At 46.5% G+C, this 19,970-nt stretch overlaps 1 protein-coding gene and 1 pseudogene across 5 annotated transcripts in view; both read right to left on the bottom strand.

Annotated features, from left to right (window-relative positions):
* Positions 1 to 1,338: 1,338 nt before the first annotated feature.
* Positions 1,339 to 19,970, bottom strand: part of ACSL1 (acyl-CoA synthetase long chain family member 1) — a 73,879-nt gene continuing 55,247 nt past the window's right edge. For 4 of the 5 annotated variants that reach the window (XM_041752598.1, XM_041752597.1, XM_041752599.1 and 1 more), the window contains 14 exons: positions 19,580 to 19,612; positions 19,376 to 19,427; positions 18,702 to 18,775; positions 15,979 to 16,056; positions 12,958 to 13,092; positions 11,433 to 11,567; positions 10,288 to 10,383; positions 9,559 to 9,631; positions 7,741 to 7,829; positions 6,467 to 6,583; positions 4,792 to 4,935; positions 3,499 to 3,600; positions 3,322 to 3,393; positions 1,339 to 3,008 (listed from right to left, as the gene is read on the bottom strand). In XM_041752598.1, the coding sequence (XP_041608532.1) occupies positions 2,868 to 3,008; positions 3,322 to 3,393; positions 3,499 to 3,600; positions 4,792 to 4,935; positions 6,467 to 6,583; positions 7,741 to 7,829; positions 9,559 to 9,631; positions 10,288 to 10,383; positions 11,433 to 11,567; positions 12,958 to 13,092; positions 15,979 to 16,056; positions 18,702 to 18,775; positions 19,376 to 19,427; positions 19,580 to 19,612 (1,341 nt within the window). In that variant the 3' untranslated portion in view covers positions 1,339 to 2,867. Of the gene's footprint in view, positions 3,009 to 3,321; positions 3,394 to 3,498; positions 3,601 to 4,791; positions 4,936 to 6,466; positions 6,584 to 7,740; positions 7,830 to 9,558; positions 9,632 to 10,287; positions 10,384 to 11,432; positions 11,568 to 12,957; positions 13,093 to 15,827; positions 15,906 to 15,978; positions 16,057 to 18,701; positions 18,776 to 19,375; positions 19,428 to 19,579; positions 19,613 to 19,970 lie in introns of all 5 variants that reach the window. The other variant, XM_041752596.1, reaches the window with a different exon arrangement.
* On the bottom strand, positions 14,662 to 15,821 carry LOC121489501 (annotated as a pseudogene).

Consider the following 19,970-nt stretch of genomic DNA (forward strand, 5'->3'; position numbering starts at 1 on the left):
AAATGCAAAGCAAAACCACCCTGAGATACCCATCGGGATGTGTGTTATCAAAAGCAGAAATCCGCACAGTAGGAGGTTTATAGACAGGATGTGGACAAATTGGAACCCTTGTGCATTGCTAGTGAGAATATCAAGTGGTGCAGCCACTGGGGAAAACCATATGGCAATTCCTCAACCAATTAAGCATAGAATTACCATACACATGATCCAACAACTTTCCATCTAGGTACATACCCAAGAGAATTGAAAGCAGGGACTAAAGCATATTTGTACGCCCGTGTTCACAGCAGTACAATTCTCAAGAGCTATAAGATACAAACAGCCCGAATGTCCATCAACAAATGAAAGGACAAAGGAAACGTGGTGTGTGCAGACAATGAACAGCCTTAAAAAAGAAGGTGTGTGCAGACGATGAATTCAGCCTTAAAAAGGAAGGACATCCCGGCGTGTGCTACAACATGGATGAGCCCTGAGGACGGTATGGTGAGTGAGAGAAGCAGTCCCGAGGATGGATATACTACCTCAGGATTTACCTGCAGTGGAATTCAGAGACAGGCAAGAGATGCTTTGTTCAAAACTGTGTTTGTTCCCATGAGATTTATTTAATGATCACCCACTGAGGGAGGGGTAAGAAAGGTCATGCCCAGTGTGAAGACACTCACACTTCCTCAATTCAGGGGAAGAGGAAGAGAAAGGAATGGAGGAACTCAAGCAGAGGGCGGAATGGATGAGGAGGCCTTCCCGGAGATATGTGCACAGGGCTTGAGCTTGGGAGGGAAAAACCCAAACATTTCCATACCAACCATGAGATTTAAGAAGGGAGGCGGGAGGCAGATTTCAACCCCACAGACTATATAAGGAACTAGGGGCTGACTGATTAACATCTACAGAAGAGGAAATGTTCACAATGACAGCGTAGTGTGGAAACAAGAGGAAAAGGAAAGAGAGAAAGTTGGCTGCTATAAATAAGACAGCTTCTAAAACAGTGCTTAGTAAGGGAATTACTAAAATATACAGGATTAAAGGCACCACAGAACCACCAACCATAGCCAATGTCCCCGGAAACATAGCTTCCCAGCAGAGAATTTGCATTTCCAAGAATATCCGTATTATTCACACCATGATTTTCTTCTGCATGACACCACCGGGCTGTTGCCAGAGAACATGGCCTGAGGCCCCCAGTCCACCTCTGTAAGTGTTGGGGAAGATGCTGGAAGGCGGATTGGAGCCCCGCCACCCCCCTCGCCCGCACCCCAAGGCCCTTCCAGCTCTTCACTTGTGCACGTCCAAGGCTGCCTCAAATGTTACCCCTACAGAAAAAGAGAGGCTTTCACTCACTTGAAATGCAGAAATATTTATTTTGGTTTCCTTCATTGTTTTTGGAAATTCTGTTTTGGTTTATAAAACATAGAAATAGCCAACACTTAAAGCAAACATTCAAAACCCCAAGGTGACAAATTATTGACTTTTTGTGCAATTAAGAATACACGTATGAAGTTAGGCTCCCAAATAGTGTTACTATGATGACAATTCTTTAGTGCAAACCCTGTTGTGCTTGTATAATACACGTACTCTCACAAACCCCAAAACCAAGTGCTTTCCATGTATAAATGACAACTTAATTCGATCACACGTGGCAAAGACTTGCAGTAAAGTGAAATGCAGCTAATTTCCCACATTAACTTTTTTTTTTTAAAATCCCTTGAGAAGTTAATCCCAGGAAATGAGTTTTCCAGATCGCTACACCCTAGAATTTTGGCTTGTCAAAGACATTTCATAAAAACCAGGTAGGATTATAAAAGCATTTGTTTATTACTGTCCATTTCAATAAGTACCCGAGTATATCTATTCCCTTACTATTTTTAAAGACACGCCCTGCCTGAGAATTTATTTGGGGGACGGGGGTGTGTGGAAAAAGCCAGTTAATCACAACACAATCTTTTGATATGAAAACCACATTAAAAATCCATTGGCCATCACAAACGAAGAATGACTGGTTCGGTGAAGATAAAGTGGACAGTTAATGAGGCGTCACAGTTAAGCATGGTTGATCCAGGTAATTATTTCCTTCTTGAAATGCTTGTCTTCACTGCAGAGTCTAAGGCAGATTTTTTCTAATCCCTGGGCTGGGATGGGGGTGGGGAGGATCGGGTCTGGAGAAGAGTCTGAGAACATTCTGCTCCATGGGCCCCAGAATCCATTGGCTCAGGTGAGCAGCCGTTCCTCTGAGACTTGGTGTCTGAGCTGTTCTGAGCTCGATCTGTTCTCTCCTGCACCGGGAACCTTGTGCTCCAACGGGACCACAGGGACTGCGGTACACGGGGGCTCCGGAACCCGGCATCTTCTAGAAGGGTCGTCTGGGCGCGTGGGAGGCAGGGATTAAAAAAGAATCTCTGGTCCACTTGTGACGTTCTCCAGCTGGGACAGTTCTTGTTTTTAAGGGACAGCTTCCCTCCAGTGCACTGTACTTGTCAGAGCAGCAGACGACTGCAGAATTTGCAGCGAGTAGCAGACATCTCAGAAATAGCAAAGTCCTAACCCCTTGGTTAGAAAAACAGGGAGACAGAAGTGTTCACCCGCCCTTTTTTTTTTTGTTAAACTGAGGAAGTCTCAAATAACTTAGCACATTTATAGTTTCCCCTTTGCAATTTTAAGGCTCATTTTGGAAATTGTGTATCGCCATAAACATGGTCTGCAACACGGGGTGACTGTAAGGCAGTGTTCCGTTTCCTCTAATATTCCTATGACAAGAACCCCGAATGCACAAGTCAAACCTGGACGCTCCCTTTCCTACGCGCGCGCTAGTCCAAATTACCAACGTGAAGGCCATCAGCGGGAGACTGGAGGTGTGTGGTTTCTTCCTCGCGTTAAACTTTGATGGTGGAATAAAGTTCATCTATCTGTGACCTGAAGTAATTCCGAAGCTCGGGCCTCTTCGCCTTCATCGTTGGGGTCAGGAGGCCGTTGTCAATAGAAAATAATTCAGGGTGGAGAGTAATGCCTTTGACCTACAAATAAACACGAGCGTGGACTCAGGCTGAGTCTACAAGCACGTAGGTCCGAGGGGATGGAGACCCCGTGGCCAGGCCCTCCTCGGACTCAGGCCGGTGGGCTCGCTCAGCACAGGGCAGGGGCTGCTCCTCGACAGGCTCCGGGCTTGGATCCCCACCTCCAGGAGAGAAGGCCCACCCTCGGTTCCAGAAATCCCTCCCCTGCCAACCGTCCCCCAGCTTACTCCTTGTGTCCCCACGCCTATTCATATGAAATCCTCAGGTCAGAGACTGTTTCGTTGGGGTGCATGCCAGGGGATGAAAATCCTACCTGTTCAAAGGGTTTCAGGCCAGAATCCTTCCCCAGCCTCACCATGTCTTCCAGGATGGCTTTTCTGACGTCCTAAGAAAGGGGAGGGGACAACACGCCTGCTGTGTCGGAGGGCTCTGAAGGCGGCTGGACGCTGGGCGAGGGGTCGGGGACGGACCGCACAGCCGCCAGCCTTACCTTGTTCCTGCACAGTTCCTCAAAGGAGCCTTCTAGTCCTTTCTTTCGGGCCCAGGGACCTAACGCCTCAACATCTGGTACAACAATTGCTATGAGAAATGCCTTTAACACAGACAAGTGAATTATTATGTGGCTTGATCCAGACAGATGTTCTGAAATAGCGATTCTTTTAATCATTTTGCACGATGGACCCCGGGGAGAATCTGCTAGAAGTTACAGACCTTCTCTTTAGGACAGATTACCAGCCCCCAGGAGTCACTGAGCCCAGGTTCGGAGCTCTCTGCTCTAATAGCAGACGGCGCAGCATCAGGAATTTTGCAACTAAGTGTTTTAAAAGGACCACTGGGAATCAACATCTAATGGAACCCTGAGGTTTATTTACTTTTGCATATATATTTATATACATATATTTTAATCAAACAGGGTCGAATAAGCAGACAAGGTATCAAGTAACTGCTTCACAGATTCATTTTTTAAAATCAATACAAACTAAATAGAAATCAAAGTTCCAGGTCAAAGAAAAACAGGTGTACTCTCAAAGAAAAATAGGTGCATTTCTTATAAGATGAGAAAATATTCTTCCAGAAGTGTTTAAAAATCTCAAGAATCCTAAAGAGATTAGTTTTTAGGAAACTAGACCCCCCTCTCTTCCTTGCCACCATCTGTCCAACGTCTTGGCAAAGACATTCCACTACAGTAGGACCTTGGTTTTCAACTTCTCGTCTATACTGGCTCAGACCCCCACTGCTCAAGAATGACTTTGGAAACACAGCATAAAAACGTTGGGTCTGGGATGCCTGGGTGGCTCAGTGGTTGAGCGTCTGCCTTTGGCCCAGGTCATGATCCCAGGGTCCGGGGATCGAGTCCCACATCGTGCTCCCCACAGGGAGCCTGCTTCTCCCTCTGCCTGTGTCTCTGCCTCTCTGTGTGTCTCTCAAGAATAAATAAATAAATAATCATTAAAACAAAACAAAAAAACGTTGGGTCGAAATAGTGAAACTTCGGGGCTTTCTTAAACATAGTATCACTATTTCCTTTCATAGTTTCAGTATCTCACCCACTCCCTAATGCCTTTATCCAACTTCCCTTGGTACACCAGACCACTCTAGCTAGGTCAAAGAAAAACATGGGATTTAAAGAGAAACACCTTTCTGGATAAGCAGTGCCAGGCAGGAAACTGCAGTAATACTCGGCACGGCACCCAGAAGGCCAGCTGAGTGGCACCGCAGAACTCCGGAGTACGAGGCCCCGCCGCACCTGGCCGTCACGGCCCTCTGTGCAGAAGGCACATACCTGCAAGCTCTCTCCGTGGACGAATACCTGAGCCACAGGTTCACTTCGCACGTAGATATTTTCAATCTTCTCGGGCGCTATGTATTCTCCTTGTGCCAGTTTAAATATGTGCTTTTTCCTGTCGATGATCTTCAAGGTGCCATTCTGTGTATCAGAGGGGAGGTGCTGGGGGTGGGCCCGGGGCTGCTCCACCCTGCCCCCCGCCCTGTGGCAGGCACACACAGTACAGGGCCCTTTTCACAGGCTTTCCTCTGGTCCTGAGAATACTGCACAGGGGCCAGTTATCAGCCTCCTATACGGAGACAGAAACCAAGGCTTGGAGAGACCAAGCGGCTTGTCCAAGGCCAGCGAGCCAAGCAGAGAGAAAGGAGCTCCGGAGCCCATGGCTGCGTGCTGCACAGATGCCTCCCCGAGTAGGGGTCGTGCTCCTTGAGGGCACAGACACAGACTCTCCTCCAGAGCACTCTGCGCAGACCAAGGGCTCAGTAAAGCTCCTACAGAAAGGCTGATTGCCACCTTCCTTTGTCATCATTTCAAGGCAGGGGAGGGGGCCGGAGGGGTTTGCTCCCAGCCCCTGGGCCAGGGTGCCAGCTGCCCACGTACGGACTGCAGGAAGGTTACCTCTGCACTAGATGAGCCAAACACCATCGTGTCCACCTTTGGTGGCCAAAACCCCCCAGCTGACTGTCATGCTGTCCCACTCCCGGGGTCATTCCTATGCTTGCAAAAGTCAGCTGTAGGCAAGTTCCTATGGTTCCCTCACTGCATGTTGGTTCTGTGCTACTTCCCCAGGGAGCAGACTGAGGTCCAGGGAAATTATGAAATGTGTTCATTAGAGCCAGAGCCAGAATTAGAACTGATATTTCATCCCTCCTGAACTTGAAAAGAGGGACTTAATGTATTTCTAAATAACTTGGGTTTCTGAAGTCTGAATTAACTGGGTGGGGAGCAGGGAGGCATTGTCAAATCAATAAAAATCTCCGGGAGTATTACACACTTTAAATCTATAAAAATTGAACAACATACAATAATAAAACTTACATTAGCCATTTTAGTACTTGCAATTCAACACAGCGACAACTTCAAAAAAGCTGCGGGTGTCACCATGGCAAGCAAGATTGGTCAAACCCATGAGTAGGGCTTCTTGTGCATGCCTGTCCCTCTTCCGACAGACTCTGGCATTTGTCTACTGTGACAATTCTGAGACTACATGCAAAGGAGTTGGCCTAAGGGATGCTTATCCTATTTTTAACGGGATGACAAACCTATGAAACACGTATATTTACAAATTCCTGCCCCCACACCTTCCCGGCCATCTACCACAGTGTCTGCCAACCCTTGTTGAACCGAGGCCTTCACACCGAGGCCCAGCGCTGATACGTATAAAAAGCCATATGATCTCTCTGGATTTTGAACGAGGAGCAGCAACAGGAATTGATGTCATGCATCAAAGCCAAACATACTTGCTACCGTTCAGCTGAAAACCCCACCCCAGCACGCGAAGAGTGTAAACTTGTTCCCTGCGGGATGTGGAAGGGCCATCCCCGTGCCCGCCCTCAGCGGGCACAGGAAAAGCGAGGTTAGTACATGGCAGATGTGCGGCAAACAGGGATCTTTTTCCCTGCGGCAGAAGAAAAGCACCTGTGAATGGGGGCGGGAGGGGAGGAGCACTTACTGGGAGCCACTTTCCAATGTCCCCTGTGTGTAACCAGCCATCTTTATCCAGAACTTCTGCTGTTTTTGCTGGGTCCTTCAAGTAGCCTTTAAATACATTTGGCCCTTTCACGCACACCTGAAGAGAGAAAGATTGTGAGCGGGGTGGGGGGAGCTGGAGGAAGGAGATCGAAAGGGACAAATGGGGACACCTGGGTGGCTCAGCGGTTAAACGTCTGCCTTCAGCTCAGGTCGTGATCCCTGGGCCAGGATCAAGTCCCGCATTGTGACCCTCACAGGGAGCCTGCTTCTCCCTGCCTATGTCTCTCCCTCTCTGTCTCTCATGAATAAATAAAAAAATATATATAAAAAAGGGACAAACGTCCAGCCAGGAGCCAGGTCAGCACCAGGGACCAGATATGCAGCCTGGCGACCGCAGCTCACACTGACATGTGATGATATTTAAAAGTTAAAGAGATGAGATCCTCAGAGTTCTTATCACGGAGGAAAAAATCTTTGTTTTTTTTTTTTCCATTTTTCTTGTATTTATGTGAAATGACGGAATATGAACGAACCTTATGGTGGGGAATAATCATTTCATAAAGTACGTACATCCAATCATTATGCTGTTTAGCCTTGAACACAGACAGTGTGTACGTCAATCATATCTCTCTACAGCTGAGGGGAGATGATCTGCTAACAGCATTTTTGGAGAATTCTCCAGAGAAAACTGGTGTGTGTGTGTGTGTGTGTGTGTGTGTGTGTGTGTGTGTGCATGTGTATCTCAACCTTTAGCAAGAAGTCCTGAATCCCATGATCCAGAAGGAGCTACCAGACCCACATTGGCTGGGATCTTGAAGGTACGTCCAAGGTCCCTGTTTTCTTGTCCTAATGACCTCAGCTGCAATCAAGGGCTAATGTAGGGCTAATGTAGGGTTAATGCTTGCCCAAGGTTCCGGCTCGAGGCCCCAAAGGGGATGAACTCACCCTGAAGTAATCAGGCTCCCCCTCTCTTAGCCTCTCCCTAATAGGTATCCTGGGCTATTAGCTGACAGGAGCTGTGCCCCAGGCCTTGGGCACTGGAGCCTTTGCATGCGCTCCAGCCCAAGTCCCGGTGCTGTCCGGAAGAGACCTTGGTGGTCTCCCTCCCACATAAAGGTACCTTCAAAAAGGAGCCTGTCTGACCCAGGATCACCAATAGCATCAAGCTTCCCGGCCACACTGCCGGGAAGTGGCCGCGCATGGGTCACGGCCGGGTGTCCAAAGGTGAATGACCCGGGGGTTGTGTTCACTCACCTCGCCCTCGCCCTTGGCAGCCAAGTAGTTCATTTCTTCCACGTCAACAAGTTTTATAAGGTTGCAAGGCATCGGGGAACCAACGTGGCCTGCGTGGTAAACGAAAGAATGATCATTCCTGGGAGGACTACTGATATCCTTCAGCCACATTACTAGTATGGCCAGCCGGTGTGCTCTTAATAAGAACAGTTGGTATCAACATCTGTTTGCTGCGAGGATAGCCTGTCTCCCCCAGTATATGAACACACAGAGTTTATTCCTAGAACAGAGACAAACATTCAAACTCTTTTAGGGACCTTTCCTAAGTTTGATGCAGCAAATTATCTTTTAAAAGTATAAATAATGTGGCTTTTGAGGGGATGCCTGGGTGGCTCAGTGATTGACCGTCTGTCTTTGGCTCAGGGCGTGATCCTGGGGTCCTGGGATCAAGTCCTGCATCAGGCTCCCCACAGGGAGCCTGCTTCTCCCCCTGCCTCTGTCTCTGTCTCTGCCTCTCTGTGAGTCTCTCATGAATAAATAAATAAAATCTTTAAAACAAAATTTGGCTGTTGATTGTAAAGATTTCTACAAAATACCCGGAAGCAAGCTTTCTAAATCTTTTACTAGGCTCCTACGATCTGAAGCCCCTGCTCATTTGCCACCTCCTCCTCACACAGACTTAACATCCCTACTTGCTCTAAGAAGAGAAAATACACAGCTTTGACAAACCTGGATTATTCTCTCAATGTCACCTCGCTCTGACCAAGATGGCCTGGGTGAATGTGTTTAGATTTAAGTTTATTAAGATAGCATGGTGCTTACTTTCACAGCTAACTCAACTGTCCTGCTGAAAGTTGTCAGGATTGGGTTGTCTTTTAACCCAAACAAACAAAAAAAGAACACAAGTTAGATAGGTTTTAAGAGCATCACAAATAATTCCTCCTACGTTTTTGTAATGTTTGCATAAGGTGATCACTGTTCTGAATTTTCGAGGCTGGTAAGGAACGAGGGGTTAAAAATTAAACCATGAAGAAGGTTCTGAGACTGTTAGTCTGAGTCCCAGCAGAACTGGGTTACGAGGGTGTGGGCAAGAGAATCCATGTTTCTAGATAGTGCTCATATTTGTCCTATACTAAATCAATGGGTGGAGTTCGCTTTTCAGAGTGTGGAACGTACCACCAGCGTGCCAGAGAGGAAAGCGCAGAAACTTTGCAGCCAGATCTGGGTTGCAATCCTGGCTCCGAAGCACTAATGCTGTGCAAATTCTTATATATGGTTTACAAGCTTTTTAACCAACAATCATTTCCTCTCAGAGGTAACAGGACTTATGTCACAGGGACATGCTGCTGGGATGAAATGGACTTGAGGCACGTCTTAGGCACCGAACACAGAACCTTGTCCAGGATGGCTGCTCAATGGATTATTTTTGTTTTTGCCCCTCTTCGTGCCTTTGTGGAGCAACGACTTGTTCTTTCTCTCTGTGGCCTCAAACCCTAGCACAGCGCCCAGTGTAAACTCAAGTCACGTCTGCCAGCAAATAACGAGACCCCGACCAATTCCCGGAAAGCTCGATGGAGCCAAACGTTCTGAACCTGGTGAAAAGGGATCAGCCCCTCAGCGGCCTGCGTCGGAATCTGGGGGATCCTGACCGTCACCCGCTTGACAGCCGGGGCCCCCCAGTGCACGTGCTCCTCCACGAGCATCCCCGATTTACAAGGCTGCCCGCCCCGAGGCCTGGTCACCCGGGACACAGAGCTCATGCTGGCCAGGGAGCCAGTGATGAACCCAGTTCCAGCAACTGCTGGTGGCGTCCCGAGATGCCAGGAGGAGCGTCCCTACCTGCTGTCCAGTCTCCCGGCACGGTCAGGCAGCAGCCGGCAGTGCACTCCGTCTGTCCGTAGCCTTCATAAAACTGGAGACAGACATTAGTAAGGACACCGATCGGTAAGTTCTACTTGCTCCCGAGGAACAGCTGGCCGTGAGACACCTCTTTTTAAATGCTCTGTGTGGTGAATCTGTTCCACACTCCTGCCACTATGGCCAAATGTTGTCACCCCAGCACCCGACCTCAGCCGCTGCCTGTGGCCGTCTGCTATTTACCCTCCTGCGGACAGGCGACGGTGGGGACAGGGACACGACCTGGCAGGTCACAGCGTGCACGGCCCACCCAGGAGCCCCTTGCTCTGCCCATTCACTGCTGGGCCGCACACACATCCTGTCACCCAGTCTCTGCTGCCTCCCCGCCCCCTTTAAGGCGGGTCCCCCGTGGGATCTGCAGGCCAGCTGGTCACCTGCCACCCAGCCCCATGCCCTCGGGCCTGATTAAAGGCAAGTTCCATGTTTGGATCTTTACCAGAGAGGAGATTACATGGTCCATGGTAACCATGGACGCATCCTCTCCTGCCAAGGGTAAGAGATGGACACACACTCTTGTCCCTGGGCAACTGGGGAATAACAAGGCCTTCCAAACCAACATAAAGTCCATGCGCCTAAGGATCACTTCCGGAAAGGAGATGTCTGGGCTTGAAAAGGCCCTGAGACAATCAGCCGTGGCGACGCCCACCTCACCTGACAGCCGAGCGCTGCTCTCAGAAACGTCAGCACGGTGGCGGACACGGGCGCGGCTCCTGTGATCATCAGCCTGACTTTTCCTCCCAGGCTCGACTAACAAGGCAAGGAGAGGGGTGCGTGAGGGTCCGAGGGCCGCCCAAAGACCCCCTCCCCTGCTGGGAACCCACTGCCCTGGTCCACCAGCTCCTTCTCCGCAGGCGTCACCCTCGCCCAGAGAACTCACAGGCGTTTAAAAGTGGAAGGCCTGGCTGGAGCTGGTTTGTTTGTGTGTTTGTTTCTCTTTTTTTAAAGATTTTATTTATTTATTCATGAGAGACAGAGAGAGAGAGAGAGAGAGAGAGAGAGAGAGAGGCAGAGACACGGGCAGAGGGAGAAGCAGGCTCCATGCAGGGAGCCTGATGTGGGACTCGATCCCAGGTCCCAGGATCACGCCCTGGGTGGAAGTTGGCACCAAACCACTGAGCCACCTGGGCCGCCCTGGAGCTGGTTTCCACCTGAAGCTACACCCTTCTCTCTCAATGGGGTATGAAAAACAAGCCAACGCCTCTACCTGCACATATTTTTAAGGAATTAGAACAAGAGTGTAGTGGATTTGGGGGCAAGCACAATTTGGGGAGATTTTTTTTTTTGGACATAGTATTATTATTCCATATTATTTATCACTCGTGTCTTAAAAAATGACATCAAGAGTAACATACTTGTTTCAAAAAAGGAAAGTAAAATGAAAAAAAATTAGAAAGGCTCAGGGCCCCTGGGTGGCTCGGTTAAGCATCTGACTCTTGATTTCAGCTCAGATCATGATCTCAGGGTCGTGAGATCAAGCCTCGCATTGGGCTCTATGTTCAGCACAGAGTCTGCTTGAGGTTCTCTCTCAAATAAATAAATCAACTTTAAAAAAAAAATTACAAAGGCTCTAATAACCTGGCTCCTCTTCTGCCCTCCAGTGTCACTGTGTTGTTCAGATTTGTGTGGCATACTGAGGTATGTACACAGGGGCTTTGTCCTTAACTTTTAGAAATGTGCCAGAATTAATAAAAATGTGCCAGTCTCTCTCACCTTCATGCCTCACTTTAAAAAAGAGCCCTCATAGAAACTCTGAAGCCCAAATTAGTTTACGCTGCAAACAGTTGTGAATCTGTCACCTGTATCTTGTGGAAGATGAGTTTATCCCACAGGCTGTTGTTCCTAATGATGCCACTGCGAAGCTCTGCTTCTTTCCTCTTGGAGGCAAAGTCCAGTAGCCATCGCTTCAGCGTGGTGTTTGCCTGCCCAAAAATCTAACGAGTCAAGAAAAAAAAAAGAAGGTTTCAAAATGACTAGGATGGCTCAAATCAAAAAGTCAGATACTAACAAGTGTTGGTGAAGATGTGGAGAAACTGGAGCCCTCATCCACAGCTCGATGATGGGAGCTGCAGGGTGGGCAATATGGTGCACTTGCTTTGGAAAACAGACTGGTAGTTCCCTCAAATACTTAAACACAGAATTACTGTGTGACTCAGCAACTGCGCACCTAGGTAGTACCCAAGAGAAATGAAAACACATGTCCACACAGACACCTGTCTATGAACGCTCATAGCATCATTATGCATAATAGCCAAAAAGTGACAACAACCCAAATACCCACCAACGCATGAAAGGATAAATGAATGCGTTTTATCCATACAGTGGAATGTTACTTGGCCGCTAAAAGGGATGAAGTACTGAAGTACTGTCACATGCTACCACATGGATGAACCTTTGAAGGAAGCCAGTCACAAAGGACACGGTACGTGATTCCATTCATAGGAGAGTCTGGATTGGGGCATGTATAGATTCAAACAGTAGATCCATTTTGCCTGGGAGTGGAGGGGAGGAAAGGACTGCTACAGGGCAGATAGAGTGTTTCTTTCTGAGGTGATAAAAATGGGCTGCGGTGATGACTGCAGATCTCTGTGAATATACTAAAAATCTTTGGATTTCACACTTCAAATGGGTAAATTATATGGAATGTGAATTCTATCTCAGTCAAGTTGTTTTTAAATAGTTTTTTGAAAGGACCACTAAAGAGAGAGAGAGAGAGAGAGAGAGAGAGAGAGAGAAGGTACTCACACTTAGTAACAGAAGCCCTGTATTACAACAAAGGGCATGAAAACTTCCCACTCCAAATTTATCCTGAAGACTGGCTGCTCATGCCACCCACTGGTCTTGCCCGGGGTGTGTGCTCCATGCCACAGTAACCTCTCCATGGAGGAGGCTGGCATTCTCTCTGACCCTGGCTTAGCATAATCACTTCCTTCCATGTGGCTAAGTAAGTAACGTTACACGTGCATGGACATTATAATTTATAGGACCTTTTTATAGATACTGTTCTCACGTGATGCAATTAGTGACTTTATGAGCTACGCAGCAGGGGGAGGAGGTAACAGTCCACCATGCAGATGGGAAAACAGAGGCTGCAAAGAGTTTATGTACAAATAATATGACCTCCCATATCACACCTGTATTGGGCCTTCCAGTTTACAAAGTACGTTCACAAGTTTTCTCTCATGATCCTTACAAGGGCTCACTGAGGTAAACTGCTCTTCTGCGAGACCGGGAGTACAGAAGGTACCTGGCTGCCCCAATTCAAACTGGAGTCTCGGACTCCAGGTCCAGGGCTCTGCCCCCAATCTGGTGCTTGGAACTTACTCGGTCAAACATCCGGTTCAGCAGTCTAGGGACCACAGGAAAGATTGTGGGTTGAAGTGCTTTGAGGTCATCCATAAGCAGCCTGATATCTCCTTGGAAAAATCCTATTTTAGCTCCATGACACAGCATTACACACTAGGGCAGTGAACAAAAATAACCCACATGTCATCATCAAAGCAGGGACTGCACAACATACACACAGACACACAAAGTTTCCGTTTTAGCATTTCGGACTAGTTTCTAGAAATCTTGAAGTTCCTATATGTAGGCAGCTTTTCAAAATATGTTCTTGCATTCCCTGGTCATTGCACAACATCAAAGTGTAGTGTTTCTCTTGATCATCCTGAAGATAAAGAAGCTGGTAAGAAACCAGACTATGTTGTTTTTAGTGGTGATCATGGAGCTTCTGCTGTTTTAGCTTTATGATAAATAGCTGGTGAATGAATCGACATGGTGTTATGTAACCCAAATATTTTACTCTCCTGGAAACTTTAGGCCTAATTTATTCTCAAAACAAAAACTTAGCTCCTTGCAAACCCAGCTACTTACCAAACTTATTGAAGTGTCTTTAATTTAAAAATTAAAGATTTTAAAGATCTGAATCTAACAAAAAATTTCTGAGAAGCCACTGACTACGTTGCCATTGAGACACTGGGGCATCAAACACCAGAGTGGCTTGACATTCGGCTATAATCTACTGCATAGATTTGTTCCTGTCCGATGCAAATTGCACCCGGAAGCCATATGCACTTGACAAACAGTCTGCCTATTTTAAATTTTAAAAAGAAAGAGAGATTCAAAAGATGATGCCACGGAAGTACAAATGATCTCAAGGCTTGAAAGCAGAAGCCACTAGAACAGTACACCATGGTTTATGGTTTAAAAATTCAAGCTGGGGAGAAGGGGGTTTTTGTTCAGGGTGGCCTGCCTCCCAGGCACACTTCCAAAACTGCAATTAGATATATATGGTCCATTATCAACTCATTTTGAGATTGCTTCGGAAACTCACAAGATCCCCTGAGGTGTGCAGTAGCAGAGGGAACAGATGGAAGACAGGATCTCGTGGCTGTTGATCCTTTAGGGTAAGTGCATCCTACAGGCCAGCAGCCAATCAAAGGGCCACTTGCTCTCCATTAGTCACCTCCCGATTAGTCTAGGTCACTGACACCTAGCACAGTGCCTGGCACATAGCTGATGCTCAATAAATATTTGTTGAATGAATGAATGGTACCCTCTGATTTTTCCTAGAAGTATATGATCCAAAATTGTCCGAGAAAGAAAAGAGATGATTCTTGTCACATGGTTGTATACCAGGAGCCCAGGTCAAGGTCAGCTAAAGATCATCAGACTTTGGGGCACCTGGGTGGTGCAGTGGTTGAGCGTCTGCCTTTGGCTCAGTTCATGATTCTGGGGTCCTGGGATCAAGTCCCATGTTGGGCATCCTGCTCAGTGGGGAGCCTGCTTCTCCCTCTATGTCTCGGCCTCTGTGTCTCTCATGAATAAATAAATAAAATCTTTAAGAAAAAAAAAAAAGGTCATCCTGCTTTTTCAAAGGTGCTTAGAATACTGGTGAAAAAAGCGAGTCTTAAGCCAAACTGTGCATCATGAACAAGCACAATGAAAAGAGAGGCTTTTTACAGAGGCAGAAGCTTTATGAGTCTTTGTAGGATGGTGTCTGTAAAAATTCTACCTTCGCAGTTAGTCTTTTTTTTTTTTTAAGTTTAGCACCATTTATTAAGTGATCTCAGCTGTTGTTGTAGCTGCTGCGTATCAGCCTGTTCTTAAAACATAAAATGCTCTTCCAATTCCTCTTGTCCAGGAGAGAAGGATCTTCCAGGTAGCACGCCAACAGAACAAGAGACTCCGATGATGCCAGCTTCAATAATGGTGCCATCCAGAGAGGGAGAGGGTCATGGCACATTCAACCGCGGCTTCCAGAGGTTTTGAAAAAGGAGCCTTTCGGGGCCCAGCCTGCCTGGCATTTCGATGCTGTCGGTGTGGGTTTTGTACTCCATAATGGTGTTGGGAAGTGGGTTAAGCACTCGCCAAAGCATATCCCGGATGCGGGCTGTGGTTGCTTGGTCACTGGCAGTCTTATTCCATGTTGAAATAATGTCCTCCTGAAACCGGACAGAGACCACAGCCCCACAGATCTCCTCCCCAACCATGAACTGTTCACCCAACATGGCCAGGATAAGATTCTCCCAGCAATGGGATGCCAAGCCCTTCCGTAGTCAATCCACTTGCCATCATTTTTATTTGCGTCATCCTCCCACATGGGCTTAATTCCTTCTTTGAAGAGATGGGAGTCACCGTGGCCTGTCAGGTCCCCGGAACGTACCATGTGGCTATAAAACCTCCAGAACTGCTCCACAGAGGCAAAGGTGCCAATCTGTTTGATATTCTGTTCATAGCTCTGTGAGCTGGTGGGACAGCCGGAGGTTCTTCTGGAGACAAGAAAGTATAGTTGTACTGCAGGGGATGCTCTGCTGGCCCAGGAACAACAGCCTTCCTCTTATTGCTGCCCTGACTTTTGTCTTGTTCCGTTTTTCCCTTCTCACCATCTTTCTGTGTGCTGTTTTCTTCATTCTGATCATGGTCCCCACTGTCATCATCTTTCAACGCGTCGAACTTGTTCATCCTCTCACCGCCGCCGTCGCCACTGCCTCCCAGTTAGTCTTTCTGCAACTGTGCTCATGAGCACATCCTTCAAAAGTCTGAGCTTCCAACTTAAAAGTGAGTGACTAAAGTTCAAATACGCAGACTCCCCCCACCAACATTTATACTTTTTTAAGTGACCAGTCCCATTTCTACAATGGGGCTGAGCAAAGAATGCTCTCTAGGGAGGACAGTCTGCACAAGAAACTTACCTGCAAGAGCTGCTCATACATGTGTGCAAGTGGTAAAAACGATATGTGTGTGTCACTGGCATTCAAGGCAAGTACTTTCTGTAAAACACAATAACTTAGCAGAACACAAACAAGCCAGCAAGCACAAAAAAACCCACAAAACAAGGCCTACCTCTACAACTCTTTCAAACATATGGGCGAGAGGCAAGAAAGATATCAAAGTATCATCTGGGGAAGGACTGATTATGTTCTGTAAGCAAAGACATCAGCAAGCAGAAAAGCATTAGATTCCCAGTAATTTCACATTTTATTTCAGAGAGCACATAATACCTTAATACTACATAGAAACAGCTTTTGCTTATCACCTGTGGTCATTTCTCACCAAAGGATGAAATGAAAAGCAATACTTTAATACTTTAATCGTTCCATTAGAGTGGAGGTCATGCCTCACGTTAAAGTACACCAGCTTGGGGCTTTTAGTCAAAATCAGGCAACTTTTGTCCAAATTGGAATATCGAGGGATCATGTGCTTTAATCATCTAGTATTTCGAAGGTATGGTACCCTGCTGCCCAGCAAGCTCCATTTCACCTTAAGTAAGAAATTAAAGGTCCATTCCAACATAGCATAGCATTTTATGTTGTGGAAATAGATCTATTCTTGGGACGCCTGGGTGGCTTAGCAGTTCAGAGTCTGCCTTTGGCTCAGGGTGTGATTCTGGGGTCTGGGATCAAGTCCCACATCAGGCTCCAGCAGGGAGCCTGCTTCTCCCTCGGCCTGTGTCTCTCATGAATAAATAAAGTCTTAAAAAAAAAAAAAAGGAAATAGATCTATTCCAACATAAAACAGCATATTATGTTGTAAAGGAAAAGGAAGAGAGAAGGTAAGAGAAACTGGTTTCCAAGTCTTTTTCATTTGTGGTATAAATGCACTTTGAGTATTGTAGTTTGACATCTTTACCTGAACGGCCTACTTTACCCCATGAAAACAACATCTCGATCTGTTTAGTGCGAGCTCTGATCTCGCAGCCCCTCCTATAAAATGCTGATTGTGATGGAGGTCTGCATCTACACTGAGCTGGACATCTGGTTTCCATTTCAAGGCTAAGAATGGGTTTTCCTTAAGGCCAGGCACTGGTGAGGGTTTGCAGGGAATGTTCATATTATTAACATAAAGAATTCTGGCCAAAGCAGGGGCTGCCTACAGCAGCTGCTGCCACACCGACAAGGGAATGAAGGCCCCATTAGGTGCCTGTGCAACTGCTTCCGGGCTGTGCCCATCCCCGCGTGGAAGCTGGCCGTCCTTCATAATAACGCGGTGACAGATGAAAGCATCAGTCCTGAGCTGGGTTTGCTCAGGCACGTGATATAGCCTGAACATGCCATAATCTTAGATTAATCTTATTCAAGTGTGATTCGCATCCCAATTAGTACATCTCAGCAAGGAAACATTATGTAATGAGAAGCCAGGCTCCGTAATTTCTGCACATATCAATTTTCTGATTTGGCATCCCCAAAACGTGCATTAGCAAGATTAGAAGTTTTACAAAGTTGAGAATGCCCTTGACAGGCATTCATAATTCATTTTGAATAAAGTCTGTAATCATTTGCCTTAGCGAGCCACTAGTGTATTTTAAGTTTTCTTTGAAGGCTAATTAATTAGGAAACTTAAATTCCGCTTAGATGAGGTACTAAATGTTGAATTCTGTTTACAAAGTATATGCCAAAAAAAGGTATTTGGGACTAGGAAAGTATGGATATAGGCGAGAGTGAGACAGGCCTTCTGTAACCACCAAAGATGTGCATTCCCCAAAACCATTACGCCCAGGCTCCCGTTAGGAAAATCAGGGCCTACAGAAGAACCCTCCTAGAGACTGCAAAGGCAAATTATATAACATGCAAAGGATCTGAGGGAAAGGCATTATATTGTTCAAGAAGTACCTTTCCTAAAACTCAAGTTCAAAATACACCGTTGGTGCTGTGGATCAAATTATATCTCCCCTCCTCCCCCAAATTCATGCTAAATCTCTAAACCCCAATGTAACTGGATTTGGAGATAGAGCCCTTAGGGAGGTAACTCAGGTAGTAACTCATGAAATGAAGTCATAGGGTGGGGACCTGATCCAATAGGGCTGGTGTCCTTGGAAGCAGCTGAAGAAACACCCGAAACCCCTTTCTCGTTCTCCAGGTGCACAGAGAGTAAAGGGCAGGGAAGGACACAGTGAGGAGGCGGCTAGCTACATGCCAGGAAGAAAGCCCTCACCAGCAACCGAGTTTGCTGATACTTTGATCATGGACTTCCAGCCTCCCGCACCATGAGAAAATAAATATCTGTCATTAAAGCCACTCAAGCCTGTGTGATTCCGTTACGGCAGCCCGGTGGACTGGGACACTAGGTGGGCAAACTTTCAGATTACAGGGAACCAACTAAAGTTCAAGGCATTCTCATACAATGCAAGTTCAATCGACTTTAATAAAAAAGGATAATTCAGAAACCTTCTGCGTAGCATTTAACATTTCATCTGTCTACTTAAAAGAAAGTATCTTCCCCACACTGGAATGGTAAATAAAAAGCACACGAGAGTCATTTCTTCTTGCTCCTTTCCTAGAAACATTTACAGGGCAGTATCCAAATTAAGTTGTACCCTATAAAAGTTGTTAATAATTCCTGTCTGTCATTTCAGTTTTGCGGGCTCCAGCTGGAGCTGGAGATTTGGTCCACAAGGAAAACTATTTGAGAGCAGGACCGTACTAAAGCTCAGATCTTAACTCTATTTCAAATGGTGCTCCAAATACAGCATGACCCTTGCACGGGGTGCTGCCTTTACCACTCTCGTTCTTGAGGCCTAATGCCAACCAATGAACATGAAGAAAGATGACAATATCCCAAAAGTTTACCTCTGTAACTTTCACAAAAGCTGAACAATCGCTCACTATATTTCGATGAGTGATCATTGCTCCTTTGGGGTTGCCTGAGGAACACACATGAGCAGAACAAAGTTAAACAAAGTTCATCCCAAAGTGACAGAAATTAAGGAAGCCCAGAACCCTGTATAACTGGGGTCTCCAGAGCCTCTAGCCTTAGGCATACTCCGGACAGCCAAATGTTGGAGTCCTTAAATTCCCGAACAATCTGCAACCTTTCTATGGAACTTCTTATCTTCAATGACCGTTTTTATTTTTTTCAATGACCTTTATTAACACGGGTGACTTTTATTTTATTTTATTTATTATTTATTTTTAACACGGGTGACTTTTAGAGGGTGTGCATAGCAGTAAGGGGAGAAAACGCAGGGATTTTTATTTCTGGAAATACAAGGTCAGTTTGTCCCAGGAAATGGGAGGAATCTACTGTCGCCTTCCGTAAGTGTCTGAGTACATACACGACATGCTCAGATTCTGAGAAGCCTGACATGGTGACAAGGAAAGAGCACTTGAACCCTCATCTTTCCTCTTTTGATCCACTTGTATGTAGTTCAACTAAGTCACCTGCCAGGCCGCCATCCAAGGAAGGGAGCAGGGGGTACAGACCTCCAGAGGCCACTCAGAGGCAGATGCATGTAAAAACTTACCCGTAGTTCCACTGGTGAAACAAATTACTGCGAGATCTTCAGGTGCAGGGGGCTACAGCACATAAAAAAAACCCAACAACACAACAAAGGTAGTCTAAGTCAGAAGACCGTAAGCCATTAGCTAACCCCCAAGATCTGTACTAGTCTTGGAGACAAACAGCTATTGCAAGGGCTGTACCAGGGGCGCTGACACTGTGAACCTACCTTGGGCCGCTGTCTGTTGGCTCTTCCCAGGTCCTTAAGGAGAAGAGAAAGAAAAAAGAAATCTTGAATGGAAACATTTTCTAAATGTAGAGAGTGAGGCGACATCCAGTCGCTTCAAGTTGACTTTACCGTGGGACTCACTTTGAGCTGCCTCAAAGCCAGGAGACACTTCCAATGAAAGAGACTGGCAAGTTTAATGAACCAGAAGTGAAATATTTATGCCTTGTTCTCAGAAGCTGTTGTCCAGTTGTCTTCTCTCATACATAGAACCATATAAATGGTATTAGGACTGGCCTCTGAAACAGGATTTACTCAAAAGACAGGAATCAGAATCTTTTACCAAACCAAAGAACGGCAGATATTCTGCATTCTCCCGAAATCTGAGCACAGC

This window comes from Vulpes lagopus, chromosome 4 (assembly GCF_018345385.1).
Source record: "Vulpes lagopus strain Blue_001 chromosome 4, ASM1834538v1, whole genome shotgun sequence".
Lineage (NCBI taxonomy): Eukaryota > Metazoa > Chordata > Mammalia > Carnivora > Canidae > Vulpes > Vulpes lagopus.